Here is a 13710-nt window from a genome sequence, read left to right as displayed (position 1 = left end):
ATGAACTGGAGGGCAGGGCAGAAGACCTTCTAAGAATGCAGTACTAAGAGAAGAAAATGGGGAATACACAAAAGCATGCAGGAGATGTGGAGAATATGGTACAAAGTTCTAACATTGGCATGTCAGGAAGAGCTGAAAAAGAGAATAGGATAGAGGATTTTTTACAACTAGACACCTATTCACAGATTTAAGAGACTCAGTGGATTCCAAGCAGAACAGAATGAAACCCATGCACAGACAACTCATAATGAAATTGCAGAAAACCAATACATAGAGGAACACTTAAAGCAGCCAGAGAAAAAAAGATTATTTTCAAAAGAGCAACTGACAATGGACTTTTAACAGCAAGTCACAAAAGGGTAGACTGAGACAGCTTTAATGTGCTCAAAGAAAATCAGTGCTAACCTAGAATTCTATACATCACTACACACACACACATTCGAAAATGAATTTGGTCCCTTTTCTTGGACTGTGGTCCCCTATAAAATTCTAGGCGCTCCAGGAGAGGCTTGAAACACCCATGTTGATTGATTGCACTTTAAAGTGATGGGCTATGTGATGAGTTCATCAGGCTGGTGTCTGAGAAAATTATAGAACAAGGCCCCTGTAAAACAAGGCTCCGGAGTGATGGGAAAGAGGGAGGAAGTACCTGAGAGTTCAGAATTGGCTGCCAAAGACCAACCAGGCCTACCTTATAAGCTGCCCTACCGTGAATATAGCTTGTTGGTGGAAAACGCTTGCTTTCTCCTTCCATGGGTTCCTCATCTAGTGATGATGCATCGAGGACCTGTTCCTTTCCTTACCTTATGGGTTGATGGAATATTTAACAAGGCTAAGGCACCTGCACTCATTAATCAAAAACCATTCCCACCATCAGACCAGTTGCTGGCTGTTGTACAAGATCTGGACCCTGCGGGGTCCTGTGATATATGTTGTTACCCCTTCCAGTGGTCGGCAAACCGCGGCTTGCGAGCCACATGTGGCTCTTTGGCCCCATGAGTGTGGCTCTTCCACAAAATACCGACTTCTGCGCATGGGCCACGAAGTTTCAGTCGCACTGTATGTGCGCGCCCGCACGTGGTATTTTGTGGAAGAGCCACAATCAAGGGGCCAAAGAGCCGCATGTGGCTCGAGAGCCGCGGTTTGCCGACCACGGGGCCGCTAGACTATGGACAAGCCCAGAAGAAGGACCTGATCGGCGTGGGTGGTGGAGACATTCCAGGCGGCAGCTATCTAACAACTGGTATTTTAATACACGTTAGCAGAACGAATACATACCAGCGAAGATGAGCCCTGCTCACAGCCCTCCCACCGGCTCCTTCTCAGTTTTCATTCCTCCTCTGCTCCCTGGTCACTGGTCACCTTTCTGAGACCCTCGAAAACTTGAACCTTCCAACAAAGCTATTTCTTTGTCTGGTTCTGCCAGGAGAGTGCCTCCACGAAACGTTACAGGACAACGTCCCATCTCAAACCCTGGCTCCGAGTCCCCTGGGAGCACTCAGGCAGAGAGTGGGTATTCTCTTTTGCATATTCGTTCCTGGAGATGACTATGTCATTTTGTTGCACCTTAAATGGGCTTTATAAAATGAAAATCCAGATTTATGCAGGAAAAAAAGAGGTATTTCTTTGCTTTATAGTCAGATTCAAAATATGGCTTCCTTCAAATGACAGGCTGACAAGCTCCTTTGCTACATTTTATAGTTATAAAAGAATTTATTTTCTTTATTACACAGTGTAAGTTGATAATAAGAAGCTAGAAAACATAAACAAAAGCACCTGTAATCTCCTTCCACTTCCCTCAGAGATAATTGACTTTACCTCTGTGTGTGTGTGTGTGTGTGTGACCCAATTAACTAACATTCACTTGATAGAGAAACCTTTTCAGGATAAAGTTATATGTTCTAAGATACAGCCGTATTTAGCAAAAGAAACAAGTATTCTTCCTGGAGACAATACCTTTATTGGATTCTAGTGAATGGATCAAACACTATCAATGTAAAGTTTCTTTGACATCAAACAAAAACCAATCCTGTGGTAGTGCAACTCAATATGCTTTGGATTATCATCTTCAGTTACAAAAATGTATCAGAAGTTCACAGCCCAAGGACTACATTTTTAAACCTTGGGGCTTGAGCTACATTTGAATTCAAATTCAGCAATGCCCTTAGATCAACTTGAGCTGACAAATTCTTCAGAAGAAAGTGGAATAAGGCAATTGGATGGAAATTATACTGTGCAGTGCCTTGTCACTCCAGATATTTCACTTTTACATCACATTTTTTTCAATTAATTTGAAAAAAAATAGCCAGATACACAGGCTATTTGTCATTATTATTCATTTATTTATATGTGGCACTGTCATTTGCAAGGACATAATTCTCGAGGGAACATAATTGCTCTAAACCTATCAACTTGCTTATGTAAAACTTTGTAAAACATTTTCTCTAAAGAGAAAGTTACGCTTTGCTTATCAGAGAATGTTCACTAAGGACTCCTGCATCAAATGCACGCTTGGGCCGCTGCTCTGGTCTCTTCACACTCACCAGGCTCTTTGTCCTGAGGCCCAGGACGGTCAGGTTTACACAGTATTGTTCGAAGCATAGTGAAGCCTCAACAAAAATGTGTTGATTTAAGGTGGCTTCCAGAGAAAGAGAGCAATGCACGCTGTGGAATATGTGGGAAGAACAACTGTCAACACATGAACTGTCAACATATTAATACTAGTATATCCTGCAGCCACTCCCCTTGCCCACTCCATGTAACCAGAACATAGAATCACTCAAAATTCTAAAGCTTGGAATAGCAAGGGATTTTAAAGTTATTTTATCCAACACTGTTTTGTAGATAATGAGCCTGAGACCCAGAGAGGTCATTCCACTAGACAACCCTGGGACAGAGAAGTCTCCAGAGCCTGCTGGTCATGATGTACCATGGGTGGTCTTAGCGCCTCCTGTGTGAAGAGCCAGGTATGGAACGTCTGGGTGTGTGGAACACTGTGGAGGCCACTAAATGACAAACTCCCCAAACTGTACTGCCTTATTTACATCTCTCATAATCCCCATCTGTGAAATCACCTCCATTTCATTCAAAACTCACTTTACAAGGTGCCTCCTCTGAAAATGTTTATTAAAGCAACACGAACTTAGTGCAATTTTTTAAAAGGTAAAATTACGCCCACACCAAAAACATGACTAAAAATCTGGATTTTTATGCTTTCAGGTAAACAAAAGTGAGCATTCCCTCCATCCCAAACCCCACATCAAACTCAACCGAAGTAAATTCGTGTTGACGAATTTTAAATTCTTTGAAGGTAATCACATGCAGTGCACAGCACACTGTAGTTGATCGGCGCTTTTGCAATGAGTCAAAGCTTTTGCCTCTAAGTGTCAGGCAACTACAAGCTTCATTCTTCTTGGGTGACAGCTTCGTAGTTCTCCAGCTCAATTTAGTCTGCTGATGGTTGGTATGTCATTATGCGGTCAAAATTCTCACTTTCATTCACTGTATGCAGAAACCTGGCCGATAGCGTTAACATTTCCTTTAATGGGAAAGTAACTGTCGTGCGATGATGAATCGGTAATGGAGCATAAAGATTACCCGACTTCATTCTTCAGGGGCTCCCTAGAGCCTCAGGATAGAGTCCAGACTCCTTACACTGACAATCCTGGACCTCCGGGATCTGAGCTTCATCTGTCTTTCCAGTTCCATTTCTCAATCCTCCCCTCCCTACTCTCTGGCCCAGGCACACTAGATTACTTTTAGTTCTCTGGAAATACTGAACTCTCACTCTTCCCTCTACTCAGAATGCCCTGCATATTCCCTCATGACATTTGTCTGTTTAGTTCCTACTCACACTGTAAAGTTTCATTTTCCTTAGAAATTCTTTTCACTTCCTTCTTATGAAGAGGTGGAAATAGAGTGAGGAGGGAAGGGTGTATATTAGGTACTGACATAAACACTGCTGGCTGAACTTCCACTTGGAATTCTCCCAGGAGCAGCAAAAAGGCAGGGTTGAAACAATCATCCTAGAAATTGATCAGGTAAAACTTTAAGATCTGTTGATCAATTGCAATCAACCTCATGGGAAACCCTGTACCAATTTGTGAAGCTTGTCCATATTTCTTCCAGAGCTATTTCCCCAGAGCTATTTTCCTAAACTTCCAATTTCCTCTAAACCAAAGAATAATCAAAAGAGTTTATTTTAAACCCACAATTGAACACATAGGAATATACACACATATATGTAGTGCTATTTTATGTATTAGTTCATATTTGAGAATTTTATTTCTTTAAAATGGAATTTCTTTCAACCAACATCCAAGACTAGATTTTTATAGGTATAATTTTCAGGCGGCACCTAGCGTAGTGCTTTGGATATAGTACAAATTCAGTATGTAATGGTTTGAAGAAGAATGGATTTACAGTGCACAACTGCAGGGCTCAATGATGGTTAACTGCAGTGGGGAAAAAAAGATACAAAGTGAGTGTGATACTTGGGGGCTCAGCCCCTCATCAATACCAGTTCCTTGAGAATAGAGGTGATGTATCATTTTATTTTATACTAGAGGCCTGGTGCACGAATTTGTGCACAGGGGCCCATTGGGCTGAGGGCAGTTGGCAGGCCAGCCCTATCTCCTGATCAAACTCCTGGTTGAACTAATGGTGGAACTCCCAGTCGAGGGGACAATTTGCATGTTAGCCTTTTATTATATAGGATTACTTGGTACAGTGCCAAGTCTGAAGATACTTGTTCAAGTGAAAGAGTATCCAGGAATCAGAAATACTGGAAGCTTCACTATTCAAGCAAATTAGATATAGTTCATATGATAAAATTTTCAGTTCTTCTACAATTAAGCTGAAACATAAGCAAAGTATTTAATTATTAGTTTCAATTTACATTTCATAACATCACACTGCTGGCCCTAAAATCCAGTTCTAGACCCACTCTTCCTTCTACTATTGAATATCACAGAAACACAGATTGTCAGGAAGGAAAGGATCTTTAGAAATTACCCAAGTTAGTCTTTTTTTTTAAATAAGGAAAACTGAGGTCTAGCAAGGCTCCTATTAAAAGCCAAATAATCTGGTTCAGAGTCCAGACTTCCTCTGAATATCACTTTCAGCACACATATATTTTTATTTTTGCCTTTCTGAAAATCCAGAGGTCAAAAAAATTCTAAGGCTCCCCTCAGGCCAGAGTTACTCATTTACATATAGCCAGAGGGCAAGTTTTATTTGGCCCACTGTGTTTTTTTCTTTCTTTTTTTTTTTTTTTTAAGCAGAAATGTAGGAGGGTGAAGGGTGGTAGGATAATGTTCTCATACTTTATTTTGTAACCCCTTATGGCACAGGTCCCTTTGTCTAGAGCTCAACTACCTTAATGAAGAGATACTTTGCTGTTGTAGAAAGAACACAAGACTTATCAGTCAGGGATTAGATTCTGACTCTGTTATCACTTAATATGCAGCCCTGGCCAGGACACTTAACTTCTCTGAGCCTTCGTTTCCTCATTAGTAAAGAGGAGGTAATTCAGATCGGATGTGAGGACGTATGTCTGGCACCCAGGCGATGCTTAAGAAGAAGTAATCAGGTACACCTGGGGAGTCCCATCTTCTGGGAGCCCCACAACTGAAGGCTCTTCGCTCCCCTCTGACCTCAGAGGCCTGAAACTCGGCCCTGAGTCCAGCCTGTACCTTCCGAGCCTCAATCAGTGTAGGTCCAGGGCCGGCAGGGTACCGTGCGCTCGCAGCGGTTCTCAACCTGTGGGTCGCGACCCCTTTGGCGGTCGAACGACCCTTTCACAGGGGTCGCCTAAGACCATCCTGCATATCAGATATTTACATTAGGATTCATAACAGTAGCAACATTACAGTTATGAAGTAGCAATGAAAATAATGTTATGGTTGGGTCACAACATGAGGAACTGTATTTAAAGGGCCAGAAGGTTGAGAACCACTGGTAGAGTCTTGCCTCGCCTCGCCTTCCCTCCCCGCCTCCCTCTCCTTAGCCAGAATCAGCGCAGGCCCCACGGCGCTTCTCAGCCTCTGCACCCGAATCCTCGGCGTCCAGCGGGAATTAACCTTTCCGTTTTTCCATCCTTTTTAGCTCTTGGTTTTCAGGTTCTCATCCACGCTCAGCCGCGGCAGGCCACACCCCTCCGCGGCCGGCCACACCCCTCCGCGGCCAAGGCCACACCCCGCCTGCCCTCGCCGACCCCGGAGGGCTAGGCTCCTTGGGGCGGGCCCTGTTGCCTAGGAAACTAGGGCGGGGCTTGGGCAACGTCAATCCTACTCCGGGTTGGCTCAGGCGCTCGCGTCCTGGTCTCCTATCGCGAGAACCGCTTCCCGGAAGTTCCACGTCAGTCGGTCGGTCAGCGGGTCCGTGGGTCTCTGCAGGGGCTGTGTCGCCGGTTGCAAGTGAGGGCGTCTGGGCTCGAACCGACGGAGCCATGGTAGGTGCAGACCCTGGTGGGGGGAGCAAGGTCCCTTGGGCGGGTGCCGGGGGCATTCCTGGGGCTCCTGGACGGGGGGCCGCGGTAAGAAGCGGCCTGGGGTCCCGCCGTGGCCGCCGCCTCCGGCCTGTGGGGTCCTGGTCCAGTGCGAGTTGGTGAGGAGGCGGTGGGACCCAGGCGTCCGCGGTGGTTTAGGGCAGCAGCACCTGGAGTGGAGGGGTCCCCGACTCCTCGGGTGCCCATGGCTTGTGACAGCTCCTGAAGCCTGCGGGGGGCGGGGGGTCCGCGGGGCAGGGGAATACAGAGGCGGAAAACGGACTTCGGGGGCCTTGGCATAGTTACCGCGCTCTGCCCTCAAACGGTCTCAGCTGGCCCGGCGCTCAGGTGGGACTTACTCCTGGTGTAGCGTGTGCTGACCACAGACTACGGACTTAAGCGGAGAGGCAGAAGAGAGAAAGAAAATAAAGTGTGTAATGGAGTCAAAAGTGGAATTTCAAATGCTTTGCGATTGTGACTTAGGTTTCTAGGGGGAAAAGAAGGGCGAGAGAGTTCATAAAACCGGCCTGCCTTTCTGCATTTGCAAATATGGTGCCTGGTAAGAATGGCAGTCGACAGCACTTTTTTTTTTTGTCATCGTTCTCACCCTCAAAAATGCCCTGAAATACTTTTTTCACAGGAGTGTTTAATTAAAAACAATAGTGTGAAAATATTCTTTTCTGGAAAAAAAAGTAAGAAAGTCAGTATTTTATATTTAAACATTTTCCTCTTTTTTTTTTTTTTTTTTTTGCTTGTGAAGTACAGGTTTAAAGATTTTGAAGCTTAGGTATTAAGTCCAAGTTCCTCATCTGGCAATTAGAAAATAAAACTTGTAATTAAGTTTGTACGAGGGGAATTGAGGCAGAACTACAACAGAGATTGATTCCATGGGTAACCTGGTGCAAGTATAGCTACTCCCAGAAAAATGCATAGAGAAGCTCAGTGCTGCATAACATTTCAGTGGGTTTGCTCAAGACACCCCATCCCCAATCTCATCCATGAACTTGCTTGGTCCCCAGGTTAAGAGCCCTGAACAAGACTTCCAGTCTCTCTAGTTCAGTGATGGCGAACCTATGTCACGCGTGTCAGAGGTGACACGCGAACTCATTTTTTTTGGTTGATTTTTCTTTGTTAAATGGCATTTAAATATATAAAATAAATATAAAAAATATAAGTCTTTGTTTTACTATGGTTGCAAATATCAAAAAATTTCTATATGTGACGCGGCACCAGAGTTAAGTTAGGGTTTTTCAAAATGCTGACACGCTGAACTCAAAAGGTTCACCATCACTGCTTAGTTACACCACCTCATATTGCCGACGACCTGCTTGGGCTTGTGACCTTTTTTGGAAAAGGCCCTTGGCTCATAATTTAGTTTTCTTTTGCATTTAAGAATATATTTTTATAGTGAAATATTTCCTTCATTTTTTAAAATATATTTTTATTGATTTCAGTGAGGAAGGGAGAGGGAAAGAGATAGAAACATCAATGATGAGAGAATCATTGACTGCACCCTACTGGGGATTGAACCTGCAACCCGGGCATGTGCCCCTGACCGGAATCGAACCCGGGACCCTTTAGTCCGCAGGCCGATGCTCTATCCACTGAGACAACTGGGCCAGGGCTCCTTCATTCTTTAATACATTTTAAGTCTTTTGTGTAATATCCAGAATGAGTTTATTCATTTACTTCTTTACCATAAAGTGTTTATTATGTTCCATGCACTTTGCTAAACTTTTGCTTCCTAATTCTCATAACACTAAGAAACAGATAATTGTATTATCCCTCTTTTACTTGTGTCCAGCCTGAGAGAAGCTAAGTAAACTTGCCCACTATTGCTTGTTTTAAATGAATGGTGGAACTGAAATTTGATTTCAACATGATTCTCTAGACCTGGATTGTACTGTCTGTTCCTAAACCCCCATACCTAAATACAGGCATACCTCATTTTATTTTTCTTTATTGCACTTCACAAAAACCGGGTATTTTAAAAATTGAAGGTAAGACTTTCCACCGGCAAAAAGATTACAACTTGCTGAAGGCTCAGGCGATGGTTAGCATTTTTTTAGCAATAAAGTATTTAAATTATGGTATTGTTTTTTAGACACAATGCTATTATTGCACACTTAATAGACTACAGTATAGTGTAAACATAATTTTTGCGTGCACTGGGAAACCAAAAAATTTGTGTGACTTGTCTTATTGCAATGATCTAAAACCAGACTGAAATATCTCTGAGGTATACTTATATACTTATATAGGGTGCTGTGGAGATAAAGTCATGAATAAGCAATGATCCTACCCTTAAAGAACATTTACTCTAGAAATAGAGACTGTATTATTTTTAAAGGTTAAAATTTAATCTACAGGATCCCATAGGAAAGGTTACTTCTAGCTAGGGTAATAAGAAAGATCATACTGGTGACAGAAGGATTTCAGCTGAGTACTAAATGAATCCAGCTTCTGGAAGATGGAGGGAGTAATTTAGAATTGAGGGTTCAGTTTGAGTGTTTTAATCTTTGTATTCCAGTGTGCCTAGTACAATGTCTCATTCCAAGTAGTCACTTAAATGTTGGGAGAAATATAGCAAGAGCTCTTGGCTGTGCTTTTGAAACTAGAATTTGTGCATTGGGCATAGGTAAAGGTATACTGGGGTTGCCGGGCCGGTGTGGCCCAGTGTAACCTTCGACCTACGAACCAGGAGGTCACAGTTCCATTCCCTGTCAGGGCACATGCCTAGGTTGTGTGCTCTGTCCCCAGTAGGGGGCATTCAGGCAGCAACTGATCAATGATTCTCATCATGGTTGTTTCTATCTTTCCCTCCTCTTTGAAATAAAAATTGTATTTTTTTTTCCCAAAGGTGTACTGAGGTTGCTCAGTCCCTTGTCTCACCTTCCTGGAGCACTGTTTATTAAATAATCAGTTATTTAAAACATTTTAATGATAAAATATACACAGTTTGTAAGTGTCCAATTTCCTCATTTAGTAGAGGAAAAATAGGAGATATGCTGGCTTAGTGAAAGCCCTCACCATGGTTCCTAGTACATAACAGACACTTATGTTTGTTGACTGAAGAGGTCAGAAAAAGTTAAAAATTTGTGATGATAATTAATGGGGCAAAATTCAGAAATGGATGAAGTAATAGGTTCTGCTTCCCTAAATGGGCAAAGAATGTGAAGGTGATGGTTTGAAAGTAGAAAGTTTGAGATGGAGAGGAAGGTATGACAGTGGAAACATTGTTGTGGTGATCATAGAGAAGAGCCAGAGAACTCAGATCTTTTAAGTAAATTAAGAGGTATAGGTTGGTGGTAAAAGTGGAAAGGCATGTATAGACGTAAGAACAAGGTTTGAAGTAATCAGTGACCCAAATTTGATACAGATGCCAGAATATGAACAAAAGCCTTGTGAGGTGTTTGCTTTGTCTCAGGAAATTCTCTCTGCAGAAATTATCTAGTGATCTTCATTTTGTGTTGAAAAGTAACCTTAAATTTCTGTCCCATTCATGAGCATCATGGATGTTCACAAAAATAAAAATTTGATGGTAACTCACCTTGCCAGATAAACTTTTAGTTTGTGTTTAAGACCTGTTGAAGGGGAAATAGATTTTAAATCAGTCTTCCTCAATTTGCTTTTAAAAGAGAGAATTAAGGCTACTGCCATAAGGCATCATGTATATAATGAATTAACTTTTCTCCTGGAATGGTACCTTTGGGAGAATTAAGAAATTAGTTATTTAAATCATTTTCTGTTCTGTGGTTTAGACGAGGAATCCAGGTTGAAAAAGACAATTTTAAACTATTAGTATTTTCTGGCTTGAGAGGGAGTATTTTAGTTCTTGTTTAAAATTGTTCTACGTTCCATTAGGTTCCCGTAACTTAAATTCATTAAAATAATATAACCACTCCCATTTGACTCCAAAGGCCTTCGTGGACATAGATATAACCCATATTGATTACACATTACATTGCCTAGCATTATTGCCAAAATAAATCTACTTTTCTCCGAAAAACTCGATTTATTTTTGTTGAGGTATAATTGACATATAACACATTAGTTTCAATATATAATTGAAATATAGCAATAATCACAATATAGTGATTAGATATTTGTATATACATATTGTGAAATGATCACCACCACAGTAAGTCTAGTTAATATCCATCACAATACATAGCAACTTTCAAATATGCAACGCAGTATTATTAATTATAGTCATCACTAGAGGCCCAGTGCACAACAATTTGTGCACTCGGGGAGAGGGGGGGGTCCCTCAGGCCAGCCAGTGCCCTCTCACAGTCTGTGACCCCTTGGGGGATGTCCAGCTTGTTCGTTCCCGCCTCCCTCAGCCCCCGGCCGGCTTGTTCGTTCCCCCCTCCCTCAGCTGCCTGGCCGGCTTGTTCGTTCCCGCCTCCGCTGCCCAGCTTGTTTTCAGCCGCCTGGCTTGCTACACTCCCAGCAGATATATGCAAATCAACCGCCATCTTAGTTGGCAGTTAATTTGCATATCGCCCTGATTAGCCAATGGGAAGGGTAGCGAAGTTATGGTTAATTACCATGTTTGTCTATTATTAGATAGGATACTGTCCCCATGACTTATAAGTGGAAGTCTGTAGTCTTTGACTTCTTCACCCATTTCACCAATCCCTTATTCCTTGCCCCTTGCAACCACCAATGGTTTCTCTATGAACAGATCTATGAGTTTGTTTTTATTAAATTCCACATATAAGTGAGATCTTACAGTATTTGTCTTTTTCTGTCTGACTTATTTCACTTAGCGTAATGCCCTTAAAATCCATCCATGTTGTCACAGTGGCAAGCTTTCATTCTTTGAATGGCTGGATAAAATTTCATTGCGTGTGTATGTGTATCATATTTATTTACCCATTGATGGGTGCAGATATCTTTCTGAGTTGGTGTTTTCATGTTCTTTAGATAAATCCCCAGAAGTGGGATTGCTGGATCATGTAGTTCTATTTTGTAATTTTTTGAGGATCCTCCATACTGTTTTCCATAGTGGCTGCACCAATTAATATTCCCACCAAGAGTGCACAAGGGTTCCCTTTTCTCTGTATCCTCACCCACACTTGTTATTTCTTGTATTTTTGATTCAGCCATTCTAACAAGTGTGAGGTTATATCTTATAGCAGGGGTGGGCAAACTTTTTGACTCGAGGGCCACAATGGGTTCTTAAACTGGACCGGAGGGCCGGAACAAAAGCATGGATGGAGTGTTTGTGTGAACTAATATAAATTCAAAGTAAACATCATTACGTAAAAGGGTTCGGTCTTTTTTTTTATTAGTTTTATTCATTTCAAACGGGCCGGATCCGGCCTGCGGGCCGTAGTTTGCCCACGGCTGTCTTATAGTGTGGTGGTGGTTGTGTGTGTTTTTTTAATTTGCACCCAAGAATATGTTTTATGTATGTATATATGTATGTATTTTTATTTTTAAATCTTCACACAAGGATATGTTTTTATTGATTTGAGAAAGAGAGAGAGAAACATATCTATCAGTTGCCTCCCGTATATGCCCCAATTGGGATTGAACTCACAACCAACCTTTTGGTGTATGGGATGACACTCCAACCAACTAAGCCACCCAGCCAGGGCTCTTCTGTGGTTTTTGACTTGCATTTCCCTGGTGAGCAGTGATGTTGAGCATCTTTTCATATACCTGTTGGCTATATGTGTTCTTTAGAAATATGTCTATTCAGATCATCTGCCCCATTTTAAATTGGATTGTTTTTTGCTATTGAGTAGTAGGAATTTTTAATATGTTTTGGCTGTTAGCCCCTAATCAGATATATAATTTGCAATTATTTTCTCTCATTCAGTAGGTTGCCTTTTCATTTTATTCATGGTTGCCTTTGCTGTGGAGAAGCTTTTTAGTTTGATGTAGTCCCACTTATTTATTTTTATTGTCGTTGCCTTTGTTTTTGGTATCAGATTAAAAAATGATATTTGCAATGGATGTTGAGGAGCTTTGTTCCTATGTTTTCTTCTAGGAGTTTTATGGTTTCTGATCTTACATTGAAGTCTTGAGTCAATTTTTTGGATGGTGTAAGATAGGAGTTCAGCTTTATTGTTTTGCATGTGTTTATCAGTTTTCCCAACACCATTTATTAAAGAGACTGCCTTTCCCTGTTGTGTATTCTTGACTCCTTTATCACAAACTAGTGGCTTGGTGCAAGGATTCGTGCACATTGATAGGAAATTAATTAGAAGGTGGCTGGTGGGGTGGGACTGGGCAAGATGGGCCGGACACGCCCTGGAGCCAACCTCCCACGGTCCCTCCCTGGCCACACCTGGGGCAGTGCCGCAGCTCGAAGGACGTCTACGGAGTGAGTGGGGTCCCTCCTGCAGGTGGGGTCCCTTGGCCTAGCCTGCGGGGATCAGGCCAAAACCGGCTCTCCGACATCCCCCGAGGGGTCTGGGAGTGGGAGAGGGCACTCTGCAAAGTTGCTGTCGCTCAACAGCTCCTGCGTTGAGTGTCTGCCCCCTGGTGGTCAGTGCGCATCATAGCTACTGGCTGGTTGGCCAGTCTCTTAGCCTTTTATATATATACTAGAGGCCCAGTGCACAAACATTTGTGCACTCGGCGGGTCCCTTAGCCCGGCCTATGCCCTCTTGCAGTCTGGGACCCCTCTGAGGATGTCCATCTGTTGGCTTAGGCCCGACCCCTGGGGGATCGGGCCCAAGCTGGCAGTCAGACATCCCTCTGGCAGCCCAGCAGCCCTTGGGGGATGTCCACTTACCAGCAGGGAGCAGACCTAAGCTGCAGTCGGACATCCTTAGTGCTGCTGAGGAGGCGGAAGAGGCTCCCGCCACCACCACTGGGCTGGCAGCCATCAGCCTGGCTTGTGGCTGAGCAGAGCTCCCCCTGTGGGAGTGCACTGACCACCAGGGAACAGCTCCTGCATTGAGCATCTGCTCCCTGGTGGTCAGTGTGTGTCATAGTGACCAGTCATTCCCAGTTGTTCTGCTGTTAGGGTCAATTTGCATATTACCTTTTATTATATAGGACTAGTGGCCCTGTGCATGAAATTCGTGCATGGGAGGGGGTGTCCTTCAACCCGGCTTGCACCCTCTCAATCTGGGACCCCTTCAGGGATGTCTGACAGGGATTGGGCCTAAAGCAGCAGTTGGACATCCCTTTCACAATCCTGGGCTGCTGGCTCCTAACTGCTCGCCTGCCTGCCTGTCTAATCACCCCCTAACCACTCT

At 43.1% G+C, this 13710-nt stretch overlaps 1 protein-coding gene across 1 annotated transcript in view; it reads left to right on the top strand.

Moving 5' to 3' along the window:
• The first annotated feature begins 6326 nt into the window (after positions 1–6326).
• Positions 6327–13710, top strand: part of COPB2 (coatomer protein complex subunit beta 2) — a 36208-nt gene continuing 28824 nt past the window's right edge. Inside the window, 1 exon segment of the mRNA XM_014451054.2 lies at positions 6327–6451. Coding sequence (XP_014306540.1) covers positions 6449–6451 — 3 coding nt within the window. The 5' untranslated portion in view covers positions 6327–6448.

This window comes from Myotis lucifugus, unplaced genomic scaffold, assembly GCF_000147115.1.
Source record: "Myotis lucifugus unplaced genomic scaffold, Myoluc2.0 scaffold_8, whole genome shotgun sequence".
NCBI lineage: Eukaryota > Metazoa > Chordata > Mammalia > Chiroptera > Vespertilionidae > Myotis > Myotis lucifugus.
This window is presented reverse-complemented; position numbering and strand designations above follow the sequence as displayed.